Raw genomic sequence first — 13,971 nt, 5'->3', positions numbered from 1 at the left:
AAGGAATGCAATTGTGTGTGCTGCGTATTGGACTACAAATTTTACTTGGTTATACAGTATAGAACATAGCATATTAAACATCTGTGAAGTTAGACTGGCTATTGGATGTTTCACTCCAGTACTCATCTGCTTGTGCAAACAAACAGTCCTGCCTGTGCCAGCCACTACAAGAAGAGTACAGCACAGAAGCAGTATAATATTAACTAGGGGGTGTCTGTTCCTGTATCTGCCAAGCCTGTGCAAGCGATACTGTGGAGAATTCCGTGGGACTGTAATGTACAGCTTCTACCCTTTCATAGGTGACATGCTGCTGTTGTTGTCTGAGCAACCATTAACAGCACAGTATCATATTTTCCTGCCTTTTGTTCCATGCTGAATCTTTCAATCAGCTGTAGCAGGATTTACATGCAACAAAAACAGAAGGGATTTCTTTTCTGGCAGGAAGAAGAAGCATGCGCACTGGGATCTGATCGTATAGGTCAGACCTTGAAAAGGCAACAGCATCCTTCTCAGTAAGGCAATGCAGGATTAGGAATTTTCCTCTGGGCTGGTGAATATTGCAAGGCCCCTTGCTTGCTTTGCATACTTGCCAACTGGATGTCAGTGCTAGTCAGCTGTTCTCCCTGTTTAACCAAGGGGGATTTGTTTGAAGTGCACACATGAACAGGCAGCTCGGGAGCTAGCTAGGTTCGCAAGAACTGGAAGATAAGCGCTTTGGAAAACAAAATCAGCAGCAGAATGCCGGTCTCTGCTACTGCTGTCGGACAGGAAAGGTTTAAGAAGACAGGTACGAGGCCAACTCTACCTGGTTTATTTACTATTAATGAAGAGGATGAGCAGCAAAGGAATGGAAATGCCAGAAAGCAGAAAGGTAGGAGAGAATATTCTGCTTCAGTTAAAAGGACTGATGTGAATAATAGATGCTTTTCCAGCTATTCCTCTACATAAAGTACAAATGGAGTTGTCATTAATTACTCCCTCCACTGTAGTAATATTTTTTTTCTGTGTGCCTGTAATGCAGTAAGAGAATGTAGCTTTCAGTTAATTCCAGGCTGTTACTATATTATTTTTGATACTATTGAGTTTTGAAATGATTATAAAAATGCTGAAAAGCTCTTAGAAAAAAATATTATTTGCATACTTTTGAGAAAAGGGATTATATTATAATATTAGACATATCAAATGGAACAAATTGAATTTACCACAGTTTGTTTATTTATTTATTTATGTATGTATTTTATTTATTTTCTATGAAAATATTTACGTCCTTAGCCTAAAACTAGTTGCAAAATTGCTGTGGAATTTTTGAAATTCAAGGACTGGAAACTAATCTCTTTTAATGTCTTCTTTGAAAATGCTTTCATTTAAATGCACGTTACTGACATGACAGACTGCACTTTTTACATGTTTAATGTAATTACCACACATACATGTGTATCTCAAATGGGGCAAACATAATAATATGTATTAAGTAGAGAATAATTAGATTTTGGAATTTGCATTTTGTAAGGATGTTAATGTAGCATAAATATATCCTGAAGTGTCAAACAAAGCAATATTAAGGTAGAATGGAAAGGTACAGTATCTAAGTAAATGCAATTTATATTTTGATCATTTATAACTACTAAAAGAAAATCTTATTTTATTTAAGCAAATGTGTTTCTATATTGCATTTCATATGCAATGAATACACACCGATTATAAAATGCATACAGGTCAGAGGAGTAGTTTTAATTCCTCCTTAACTATATATACCTGTCATGGGAAGTTGATTTTGGCTGAGATGGGCTGGGTCCCAGTGTTTGTGCTCAACAAATTGATTATTTTAAACCACATGCTACTGGGGTGTGTTTTATTTTGCATGCTGACAGGCAAACACCTTTTACATGGCTTTCCTGTTTCAAGATGCATTGCTTACCTGGCAGCATTAGATTTAAATAGGATTGCATTAGGTCCTTGATCACAGATTGCTGCTGATCCCACCCGCCCTACAGTACCTTGTTGCTGTGTGTCCTTTAGTTGACCGGCATTGAAGGCCCTTATTCCCCTCAGCTGCGGTAACCTTTGGTGACAGCACTGCCTGCCTTGTGGTTTTCATGTTTCATAATAGGAGCTTTGATCGAAGAGCCCAGTACTGTCGTGTTTCCATCATCACACATAGACAAACACTAGAACAGTGGTACTCACTTGTGGCTCATGCAGTGTATTCCAAAACTGGACCTTGTTCCAGTCAGTTCCTTAATTGCGTAACTAAACACCTAGGTTCAGTCGAACAAATAAAGGCCTCATTGTATTGTAACTAGACACTGCTGCTCATTGCAATAAATAAAGACATGGTTGGAACAAGATCCTGGACTGGATTGAGAGGCCCAGATGAGTAACTGGTTTTGAAGGTCCCGTTCCAAAATAGTACTGTAAAGTTGTCACGATTTCTCAGGAAACTCCCAAGGAATACAACATTGATGCTTAGTAGCCTATGATATTACTTACTGTAGTTCTGAAACAAGTGGTTCCCTATGAGGCCAAATTATTGGCTGATTTAGCTATCACGTAACTATACCACCTGTACATGGGTTTACAACCACATTTCTTAAAAGCATTTATTTTAAGATAGAATTTTAAACTGTATTATGATGTACTAGCACTGCAGTATGTTGTATTTGTTGTTTAAAAGCGGCATTGGATTATTAAAGAAGGCAACTATGATGTGTTCAGTTCATAACAGTTTTCATGTAGTTACCTGTACAGTACACCCTCGCTATAATGAACCTGTTGGGGTCCAAGTCTTTTGTTCATTATATCGAGGGGTTCGTTATAGCGAAATGACAATCAAAATGAATGACAAGCTGTTGAAGTAAGTTAATGAGATGATATTGTGAATAAAAGTAGAATTACATGTACCTGTTCGTTAAATAATTAAAACCCACTACAGAAAGTAAAAATTTCAAATTGAAGCTGAACTTTTATTCAAATCAGTCTGACATTAATTGTTTCAAAGTGCACCAAATCTTAATCCAATATGCTAGAATCCCAAACTGAGCTTTTATTCCAAATCAACCCGACATGAAAAGTTAATCAGATCATCAAGTTTTTTTTCGTAGTTTTTTTTTTTCTTTAATCAGTTTTGCTTACAGAGAGCTTTTTGACAACCTATATTCACGAGAGAGATGCCTGCGTTACTTTCTTTTTTTTTTTCAGAATGATAGTTTCCAGCTTTGTGCGCTTCTTAAGACAAAAGCGTTGACTTCACTGCAGAGTTGGCATCTTGTGCGTACAGACTGGGCTGTTGACAGTGTGTGCTTGTCTTCTTTTTTTTTGGTTGTTTTTAATTTGGGGTCCAGAGGACAGGTTTGTTATAGCCAAAAGTTTATCATAATGAAGGGCGTTATAGTGAGGGTGTACTGTGTAAGTGAGTATGCAAAACATTCAATTTTAGAACACGTTTTTTAATTGCACAAGGTTTACTTTACTTCTATACTTACTAAAGTAAAACATGTGTTTAATGTGATGACCTATTAGAAGGTACAATTACAGCAACCTACAAAGGCTGTCTTCAAAATGCAACAACTCGCTTAGTGGAACGTTATGTAAACCAAGGAAGTTTGGCTGTATAACGTCTCTGCAATTGTTTTCATGTCATTTACACTGGTGCTGTTAGTGAGGCAGTGTGGTCCAGTGGTTAAACCAGGGCTTAACTGGAAGGTCACTGGTTCAAATCCCACCTGACTCACTGTGTGACCCTGAGCAAGTCACTTAACCTCCTTGTGCTCCGTCCTGCGGATGAGATGTTAAATTAATGTCCTATTGTAAGTGACTCCCTGTGTAAAGTGTTTTGTGACGGTGGTCCACTATGAAAGGTGCTATATAAAAAAAGATTATTACTATTATTAAGGAATAAAGCTTCGGGTAAAGCTCAGTGGCATCATTTTGCTTACAGGTATGGACAGATATCTACATTGTAATTCTATTTACTAATTCTACAGGATGTCAGAGGCAAGGTTTTTGTCTACTTCATTATTAGCAGCCCCATAGGGCTGAGCCAGGGTTAAATAAAATGAACACTTTGTATGAGAATGCTTGACTGTATAAACATATGATGCAGAGAACAAAGTATCACTGAGGGAAACATGGGAAGAAGCAGCTCATTATGAAATGACCAGGGGCTTGTGTCTTGGACTGCTTCAGTTTATCTCTCCTATAATTGGGGGGATAAAAACAAATCTGGGAACATTTCTTTAAAAATGTTGCACACTTTGCTTTAAAAGAATGGGACTGGACTGTTACATCCTACAAAGAAGAGAAATCTATCTTCCTTTCAGGATTCTAATAAAGTGATCTGTAAATCATGGCCAAATCTTTCTAGTCACAGCTTACCCTAGCAATCTGCTACAGGCAGTACAATAAATCTCTGACCGTCTGAGGGCACAGATACATGTTGAGTGTGCTGTTGGTACCACACCCAGGTATTTTTCTATTATGAAGGTTTATTGTTAAAGGTGAAAATTGCAAGAGCCATCAAGGTGAAATTAACCATACTTATCTGCCTTAACATAAAGGAGCCTTGGAGTTTAAAACAATTTACAAATGCAGAAGCATCTTAAGTTGAAGACCATTTTAAAGGGCACTGTTTAAGATGTGCATAATACAGGCAATTGTCTTGGGGTTTAGAATGATGGTATAGTAACAGTAGAAAAGAAAGCCCAAGGCCATTTATCATATGCAGACGTATCTTTATGAAAAGGCTCTGCTAATCCAGTATTGTACATGCTGTATACAGTAGTAATTGCATTAATATTAGTATGTCCTAGTGTTGGGTTTTGCCATTACAATCAAGAAAAGTAAAGTTACAGGGCAGACTGTGAGAATGCTGTTTCTATTTCTGTTTGCTGTGGGGGAGTGTCACCTTCACATAGCTTGTTTCTGGCTGGAAGTTGACAGATAACAGGTTAAACTGGAACGTATCAGTGTTCATGTGACTTGATATAAACACAACCGTGTAACTTGGCTGACTTGCTAATTTGCATTGGTGATGGAGCCACGTTGGCATGTTGGGTTACTGTATTTGTGTTGTGAAAAGCCGAAAGTGGTAATGTGAAAATGCATATAGGCATTGCAAAGTCCAGGTCAATACTTTTTGAAGTATTCTAATGTAGGCGTCCCATAGTCCTACAAGACATTTTAAGTGCATTTTTTATTTTTTAAGTCACACAGAGGTTGCAAACCTGACAAATACTTTGTTTTAGGAAAATTCATTTAATATGTCCACTAAGCTATTAAAAGTGCTGTTCTATGCTGAGATATTCCATTGTCAGCTAGAAAGTTAAAATGAGATTCACTAATAAGTAGCAGTGGACTGAGCTTTTATAATTGCAATGTCTAAGAAGCCTACGGTTATTTACTAATGACTATTTGAAGATAAATAAGGAGTCTTTCTTCCCAGAATGAATACAACAATATGTTTTTTTAAGTTTTTATTATTACGAATCTAGTGTAGTTCTGATTACACATGTGTAAGCTTATAAACTAAGAGCAGACATGAATGGTTAGTGGCATTTTAAGATCTCAAGTTGTCCTGGGAGTATGGCAGTGGCAAAGGATAATGGCTAAACACATTGCTAAACACCTTGGCCTCAGTGCCCTATAACTCGTTTACACTAGCCATTTTTAAGCCAAATCTGAGGCAGCTTAGGTCTTTATTTTTTATTTTTGTAGCATAAATGTAGCTGCCTCAGGTCCATACATCCTTAAAAGTGGCCTGGCCCACAGGGAGCTCTGTGATGGCTTTGGTCTGTTTTTTGTTCAACTGTGAACGTAAAGGTTACTGAGACGACTGATGTCATGTACACTCGTGGCTGGCTAACGTCCCCATTGTTGGTGTCAAACAGCACAGACAAGAGCAACAGGAAGTTGGGATTGTTACTGGATGTGACAGACAAAGAATGAATCTTGGTTGTAAATCTCCCTCCCGACCTGTGAGGATGACCTGTGTAAAGGGAATAGTGTGCCCATGACTGGATGGCCTGACAATTCATTCCAGGGGAAGGTGGAAGTCGGCCTTACAGAAAGGGGGTAGAGCTTTGGTACACCAAGTCATCACCCCAGAAGGGAAGTGATGTGGCAACCGTGGATTAGAAGAGAAACGGCTGCACTCGCTAACCAAGGGGGCGTGACTGACGGTACAAAACGGGACGCGAGTACCATGAGTGTTTTGTTTGTTTGTCATGTGTAATTATACTTGTTTGTTCTTGTTAGACGGCAGTTGCAAGGCAACTTTTAATTGGATAATGCATTAGACATGCTATTTTCTTTAAATTAATTGGTCCTCTTTTGATCTGATTGGCCAAATTAGTAAACATAATAATTACAATTACAACATGTGCTAAAGTCAAATTAGAACATGTATTAAATATTTGAAATGCGTACTAATTAACATGTTTTTGACCCGGATGGTCATCCATACAGTTCAGGGTCTATGCGCATGCATACTGGACCAGAGTCGGCTCAGGTCTGCTCAAGTGTAAGTGGGTGGCTCAGATAAGAGTCTTTTAATCAGACGGACTCTGAGACAGTTCAGGTCCGAGTTGTAAGTGTAAATGCAGTATTAGGAGATTTGGAAGTTGAAAGTCGGTGCTACGTTCCAGACAGTAGATAACTACCCTAATTTGCTCTGTGCATACCCAAAGGTGGTAAGGTGAGTTTCTGGCTATGTGGGAGAGAATAGAAAACCAAACCTGTTGTAGAATCTATGGACTGTGTGCAGGGATTACTATTGCAGTTTACAGCAACTCCAACAAACTGAAGTAAGAAAATCTCTTAAACTAACCCTGATCCTGTGATTTCACTCTCCCGATATACACACCAGCACTCTTCACCGCAGATTCACTGGTTAGCTGTCTTACTGTGCTGTTGTTTATCCTGGTTCAGGCTGGGCATTTCCTTCGCTGAACCTTGCCTTTGTTTTGCTTCCTCCCCAGGTTGCTTCTCTCTCTCACACTCACTCAACCCGTCCTTCACCATTCCGGCTGAACAGGGAAGAGGCAGCCAGGCAAAGCACGTCCCAGTATAGCACATGCCTCTGTGTTATGCTCCCTAGCCAATCATGATCTCCCGATTTAGCTCTGCCCCAGTTCTTCCTGTTTACTCCACTCCATTGGTTACTTGTATCCTATTGAATAAAACAATTATATTCTGCGATTTTCCATGGGCCGGGTGATATCTCTCCGGGGGCCGTATCCGACTTGCGGATCGTACATGTTTGATATCCCCTTAAAGTATTGTATACATTCCTAATCATGCATGTTTAGTTTACCCTCATTTTTATGTTATAAGGTGGGAGGATGACTACCACCCCCATATTTTTTTTCAAAATGTTCCTGTTTTACTGCCATGCAGAGAATATTCTTATTCTGTTTAGCTAACTCTGTTTTGTTAACCTTTGCTCATTTTCACTTCACTTACTTCAAATACTGTCAGACCCTTTTCTTGATAATTTCAGTCTGTCACAGTATTTCCCAGATTTCAGCTGCATTGACAAATGCTTTTTAATATGTTTTACCGGGTACTGTTGTACATACATGCATACAGTACATAGAGTATACTATCCAAAAAGACATTTTATTAATATTTTATCAGCTAAATGAATCCCGGCTACGTCTAATTATTCCAGTGGCATGCAGCCCCTCAATTACACCTTTGTTTATAAACCACCATGTCATCAAATGTAATTTGACCAGTAGTGTCTTTAGTTGGATACAAACTTGTCAGGGACAGAACAGAAAGGACATTGGGTTTCACTGGAGTGGTCGATGAATTGCATTTTGACTGCAGCATAAGTGTGCTTCATGAGTCAGCAGGATGTATGGTATTCTATTACTGCTATTCCAGCATGATCAGTTTAACCCCTAAATCTTTCCCTGTCCTCGTGTAGTGTAATAGATACAGATGCAGTGTGTTTTGTGTTCCCACTGTGGTAAATGAAACAAGCTTGTTCTACAGTCATATTTTCTTTTGCAGTACCTGATTGCTTGGGGCAAGTATTTCCAGATGACAGTGATGTCATCTGATGGATTGACAGCTAATGACTGCTTTGTGAAATGTTAACTAGTATTTGATTTAAAATAAATAAAAAATATATTACAAGCAATAATTCTTCTGAATTTAATATATAAAATATAGTTTAAATGTTTAAGCAAACAGTGTATGCCTGATAAGAGCTTGATTTACAGCAGCTAACATCCCATGCACTGCCTGGATCACGCATTACCTCTTTTTTTTTTGTAAAAAAAATATATATATAGATAATATATATATATATATATTAATATAATATATATATATATCTATATATAAACAGCGCTGCTTGATTTATTGTTGACTTACTGTTTTATATGGTAATATATTTACCTAATTGTGTCCTGGTAAATTTCATTTAATCTTGCTCTAATCTGGATTTTTTTTTAAAAAAAGGAAATTAACTGAGGTTTCAGATTAGGTGATGACAGCTATTGTTTCTTTCACCGGATTTTCTTGATTCGGACAAAGATATCTTCCAGAAAACGCTATCAAGGTACAGTAGTTTTACAGCAAAATATCATCCGATGGTATCTTTTCTAGTTTTGCCTTCTGTGTCCTGTAAACCAAATGTACATGTTCCCGATATAAAAGTGTGAAAATAATATTAAAATAGTCCGAGCACTACAACAAATAACTAGAGTAATCCAAAATGTTTTGTTACTGTATGAGAGAGAGAGAGAGATAGAGCATGGTACTTGAGAGGGAATCTACAAGAACAAGGGGGAGATTTTTTATGTTTTTTGCTGCTTTACTTCTTTACATGGATGTTTTGTGGAATATTAATTCTCGTCAAGAACTGTTGTGATTATTAAAGAACACTACAGCCTGACCATGTCTTCCCAGCGACCTGGGAAACACTACTCTATACTTCTCTACTAGACAAACTTGGGAGTGATGGTTGCAATGTGCTTGCCCTTTATGATCGTTGTCGACTTAAGCTTGTCATAGGATTTGCCAATATGACTGCCCTAATTGGAATGACCTTGGCAGCTTTACAGCCATGACTTTTCAGTTCCATTTGGCTTCACAAAACTGCTTCAAAGGATGTTTTTTTCTTTGATTTGCATGATTTAGTCAACTGGAAAAGCCTTTATAAATGATTGTTTGTTTCATCTTTTTTTTTTTTTTTTTTTTTTTGTTAAAAATGTATGCCTGGGTGTCAGAAAGGTAAAATTAATGAGTTTGTTTTACGGTATAAGAACTGGATGAAATGTACCTTTTATTTTTTTTTTGTGTTTGTTTAAAACCCCTGTTCCACACGGTGATTTAAAAAAAAAAAAAAGAAAAAAACTTATAGAACAATATATTAACATTACATTCATCTCCATGTTTTTTTTTTCTTTTTTCTTCTTCACTCTTTTCTTGCTAAAGCTCACCCGGCTGCAGGCATGTCGATTCATCCTGACAGAACTTTGGTCCGTGCAGCTAGGTGATGATGTCCACTGGCTTTGCAAGGGAACACCCTGTGCGATGGAAAATAGCATCAGAGGAGGGAACAATTGGGTTTGATAACTAGATATTCAAAGAATGTTTCGCGCACCAGCCTGAATAAACGGACAAAAATATCTCTAAAATATACTGAGTGAGAAGTAACTATTTGTAACTGATTGTAACTAGTTACAGCTTTGTTCAAGTAACATGTAACTGTAATGGATTACTTTCTAAAAGTAGCTTCCCTAGCACAGATGCCAACTACATTTGTCATATGTTTATGCCTTGTCTGTCTTTGCCAGCTGTCAAAATGAGAACACAGTTGAAAACAAATGTTCCGATGTTTACCCTATTTCTTCTTCAATTTAAATTAGCATTTATTTAGAAAATGTATTTTTATTTATTTATGTGTTTATTTATTGGGAGACATCATACATTTAAACAAAATTATTTGTGTTAGGACTACCCATAATCGCAACAGGTTCCATGGTTCTTATTCAAAAGGTGGGCATAATTATTTGGTTAAATGAAATAAGTATGGTTAGAGTATTCTTAGGACTATGATGTTGTTCCACTGACACCAGTATGTCACGTCCATTGGAAGTGCTTTTCTAATCGCTTCGTATAGAAATTTCCTTTACAAATTTGATTTTTCTTTTGGAATTTTTATTTATTTTTTTAATACAAACAGAAGAAATAAAATTGCTTGTCCTTTTTTTATTTTTTTTTGTGTCCCCTTTTGTTGACTGTCATATGTTGTCCATTTGTAGTTTAAGCTTTGGAATATAGGCCATCTCTAGTAACAAGAAGCTACAGTATCAAGTGAAAGTAGGAGTACTGTCGGAGAAACCCTTGGAACAAATAAGAATTGAGGAAGCAAGTAAGAGATCTCATCTACTGTACAATGTGATGTGGTGTTGGTTTCCCATCTTAGACAAATTCATTCTTTGTGTTCTGCTTGAATAGAAGGGCTTGTATTTGTGAGTAAACTGTTGCTACCAGCTAAAGTTTGCAGTCTGTTCCTTCAGTGATCATAATTTTTTGTTTATTCTGTAGCTAATGTCTGTTTTTTTTCCTTGGAATATTTTCAATTGAAATCTTTAATTGTCAGTATACTATTGCTTTTTAAAACGGGGGAAAAAAAAAAAAAAAAATCCTGCTCTTGATTAATCTGTATTAAGACTTTTATTGAAGTACTTAAAATACCGGAGGTTAACAGGCTGGAGTGTATTGTGCTTAAATTTAAGGGGCCTAGATGTCAAAGGTGAGTGGAGACCAAAGAACTGAACTTCGATAACTGAATGCTGGTAAATGGTTAAACCATATTATGTCCAGGGGAACAAATACACATTTAGATGTGTATCTATTATTGTCTTCAGATGCTTTGAGTAACATTAAAAAGCCAACATTTTTATAATAAACAACTGTATTTCTACACAGTATTATAATTCTTGTTGTTCAGTGGGCATATGGCGTCCGGGATATAGTGGAGTGGTCTACATTAATGATTTAGATTCTGGTATAGTAAGCAAACTTGTTAAATTTGCAGACGACACAAAAGTAGGAGGAGTGGCAAACACTGTTGTAGCAGCAAAGGTCATTCAAAATGATCTAGACAAGATTCAGAACTGGGCAGACACATGGCAAATGGCATTTAATAGAGAAAACTGTAAGGTACTGCCTGCAGGAAATAAAAATGTACATTATAAATATCATATGGGAGATACTGAAATTGGAGAAGGAATCTATGAAAAAGACCTAGGAGTTTTTGTTGACTCAGAAATGTCTTCATCTAGACAATGTGGGGAAGCTATAAAAAAGGCTAACAAGATGCTCGGATACATTGTGAAAAGTGTTGAATTTAAATCAAGGGAAGCAATGTTAAAACTGTACAATGCACTAGTAAGACCTCATCTTGAATATTGTGTGCAGTTCTGGTCACCTTGCTATAAAAAAGATATTGCTGCTGTAGAAAGAGTGCAAAGAAGAGTGACCAGAATTATTCCGGGCTTAAAAGGCATGTCATATGCAGACAGGCTAAAAGAATTGAATCTGTTCAGTCTTGAACAAAGAAGACTACGTGGCGACCTAATTCAAGCATTCAAAATTCTAAAAGGTTTTGACAGTGTCGACCCAAGGGACTTTTTCAGCCTGAAAAAAGAAACAAGGACCAGGGGTCACAAATGGAGTTTAGAAAAAGGGGCATTCAGAACAGAAAATAGGAGACACTTTTTTACACAGAGAATTGTGAGGGTCTGGAATCAACTCCCCAGTAATGTTGTTGAAGCTGACACCCTGGGATCCTTCAAGAAGCTGCTTGATGAGATTTTGGGATCAATAAGCTACTAACAACCAAACGAGCAAGATGGGCCGAATGGCCTCCTCTCGTTTGTAAACTTTCTTATGTTCTTATGTTCTTATGTTTATCTAAATTTGGAGAAACTTGATTAGGACTTTCTTTAGCACAAGTCAATAAAAGTATCAAACAGTTATTCCTCCAGGTAATCTGTAACTTTGTCTAAATTTTGAAAACAAAAACGTGCATATTATTGCTATAATACTATAAAGTTAATTCCAACTTTTTGGTTAAATTGATTGATAATAAAAACCTAGGTGGAACGCCTTTTTAATTTACAGTAGATAGCAAACTTTTTTTTTTGAATGGCCGTCCAGACTATTTTGTGAGAAAATGAAATTATGTTTTTTGCTCTGTTAACTTTGGCTCCTTGTTTTAACCTCATCTAAGAATTAGAACTGCATAACAAAAAAGCAGTTCAGGCCACATTTCCATATCCCTGCATTACTTCAAGATATTCTGACTTGTGTTCCTTGTTTAATGTGGTGACAGCTACAATTTATTTGATCTCATAAGTTAGTAATAATAGTCTGTATTTATGGAAGTAAAGCAGGCAAAATAATAAAAAAATATTACTAGAGAGTATTCACTTCTACAAATTGCAAATTCTGATGCATTTAATAGGGACACAAAGCTTGGAATACTGTAGGTTCTTCTGATGAAATGATAATGTTCACACAGTGTCAGTGAAAGAACAGAGAGGATGTTCTCCCAAACCAGCTTGAAATCTACTTAATCAGAAATAGCTACATATCTTTTTTGGCCCGGTTTAAAGTGAGATCAAGTCATATTCTAAATTGTAGTGTAGCATACTGGTATTTTTACTTCACTTTGTAATGATTAAATCACTTTTCTTTCCCTCTTCAAATCCATTTTTTTAAGCATTGTGTTGTAACAGAACAGTTTTATAATAACTGGGTATACATTTGTTTATTCATTCACTTGCTTTACTGTTCGTTATATAAACGCAATCACAGTTGTTGCAATATACAAAAAACGTGTGCTTTTTAATATAAATAGCAATCAGATACCCCCTCCAGCTCCTTTAATCCTCGAAACATTAAAACAGTACTACAGTAAAGAATTATTGGCAACATGTTGGTCTAACAGAAGCAATGTTACTAAACCAGTAACCAAAACACTGACATTTACAACAGTTGCATTGCTAAATAAATGTACCTCTCATCCACATTGTTTATATTGTTTAATAGGCTGGAGCAATATGGAAGCGACAAGCAACATTCGGCAGCGCTAACACCCTCACTCTGTAGTAAACAACACCTACGTAGTTTCCTTTTGGTCTGGTGTTTACTGCACCACTCAGACTCCCATGTCTTTGTCCAGCATATGTAACAAAAAATTTAAAAAAGCACACAATGCAGTTGTCACAGGACGTGGTAACAGTAAACAGGGCATACTGATAAATGTTGAGTTTTCAGTACATTGTTATTGCTGCACAGCATACATAATGATGTTGCTTTTGATGTTGCAAGCCTAATTCATTTCAAAATCTATTGCCAAGACCTTCTGTACCTCTAGTTAATTGTCTAATTTTTCAATTTCTATTATTGCATTGGAAGTTGGAGTAGGACTAATAGGTATTCTTTCTCTTCATTTTGTGTACAGTTTTGTATTAATTTAATGTATTGGTCTAAATCAACTTTAAAATTTGTTTTGTATTCATTGTGTGCAATTGAATTGTTGTGTTACAACTAACTGCCATTTTTTTGACTTCTGTCTTCTTCAGTTGTTTCACATAGTAAAGATCTGTAAGAAAACAGTGGGTGTGAAGTTTTACGTTTCATCACCCCCTGTGAGTACTCAGAATGACCTTCATGCCATGTAAAAGGCACTACTCTTGTGCATACTGTGAATGTACTGCCTTGCTTTCTGGCTAACTGTGGACAGTCTTACCGGGTGAGAGCAAGCAAACAGGATGAGATGTATTCATATGACATTGCTCCTCTATGAAACGTTAGCATGGAAGCCAGACTGCAAAAGGAATGTCAGTGTCAAAGAAAAATGACCTCACATAATGCTTGGGGGGGGGTTGAATATGGAGGATATATTGTAGTGACTTTGTTTTGTGAGTAATAATGGGCTTGCTGTCC

The 13,971-nt window shown here is 36.8% G+C and overlaps 1 protein-coding gene across 4 annotated transcripts in view; it reads left to right on the top strand.

Moving 5' to 3' along the window:
• The first annotated feature begins 217 nt into the window (after positions 1 to 217).
• The window catches only part of LOC121315873 (ensconsin-like), a 50,704-nt gene continuing 36,950 nt past the window's right edge, over positions 218 to 13,971 (top strand). For 3 of the 4 annotated variants that reach the window (XM_041250425.1, XM_041250423.1, XM_041250422.1), the window contains exon 1: positions 230 to 871. In XM_041250425.1, the coding sequence (XP_041106359.1) occupies positions 739 to 871 (133 nt within the window). In that variant the 5' untranslated portion in view covers positions 230 to 738. Of the gene's footprint in view, positions 872 to 13,971 lie in introns of all 4 variants that reach the window. The other variant, XM_041250426.1, reaches the window with a different exon arrangement.

The sequence above is a fragment of the Polyodon spathula genome, chromosome 5, assembly GCF_017654505.1.
Source record: "Polyodon spathula isolate WHYD16114869_AA chromosome 5, ASM1765450v1, whole genome shotgun sequence".
Lineage (NCBI taxonomy): Eukaryota > Metazoa > Chordata > Actinopteri > Acipenseriformes > Polyodontidae > Polyodon > Polyodon spathula.
The sequence above is the reverse complement of the archived record's forward strand: the minus strand, read 5'-3'. Positions and strand labels throughout refer to the sequence as shown.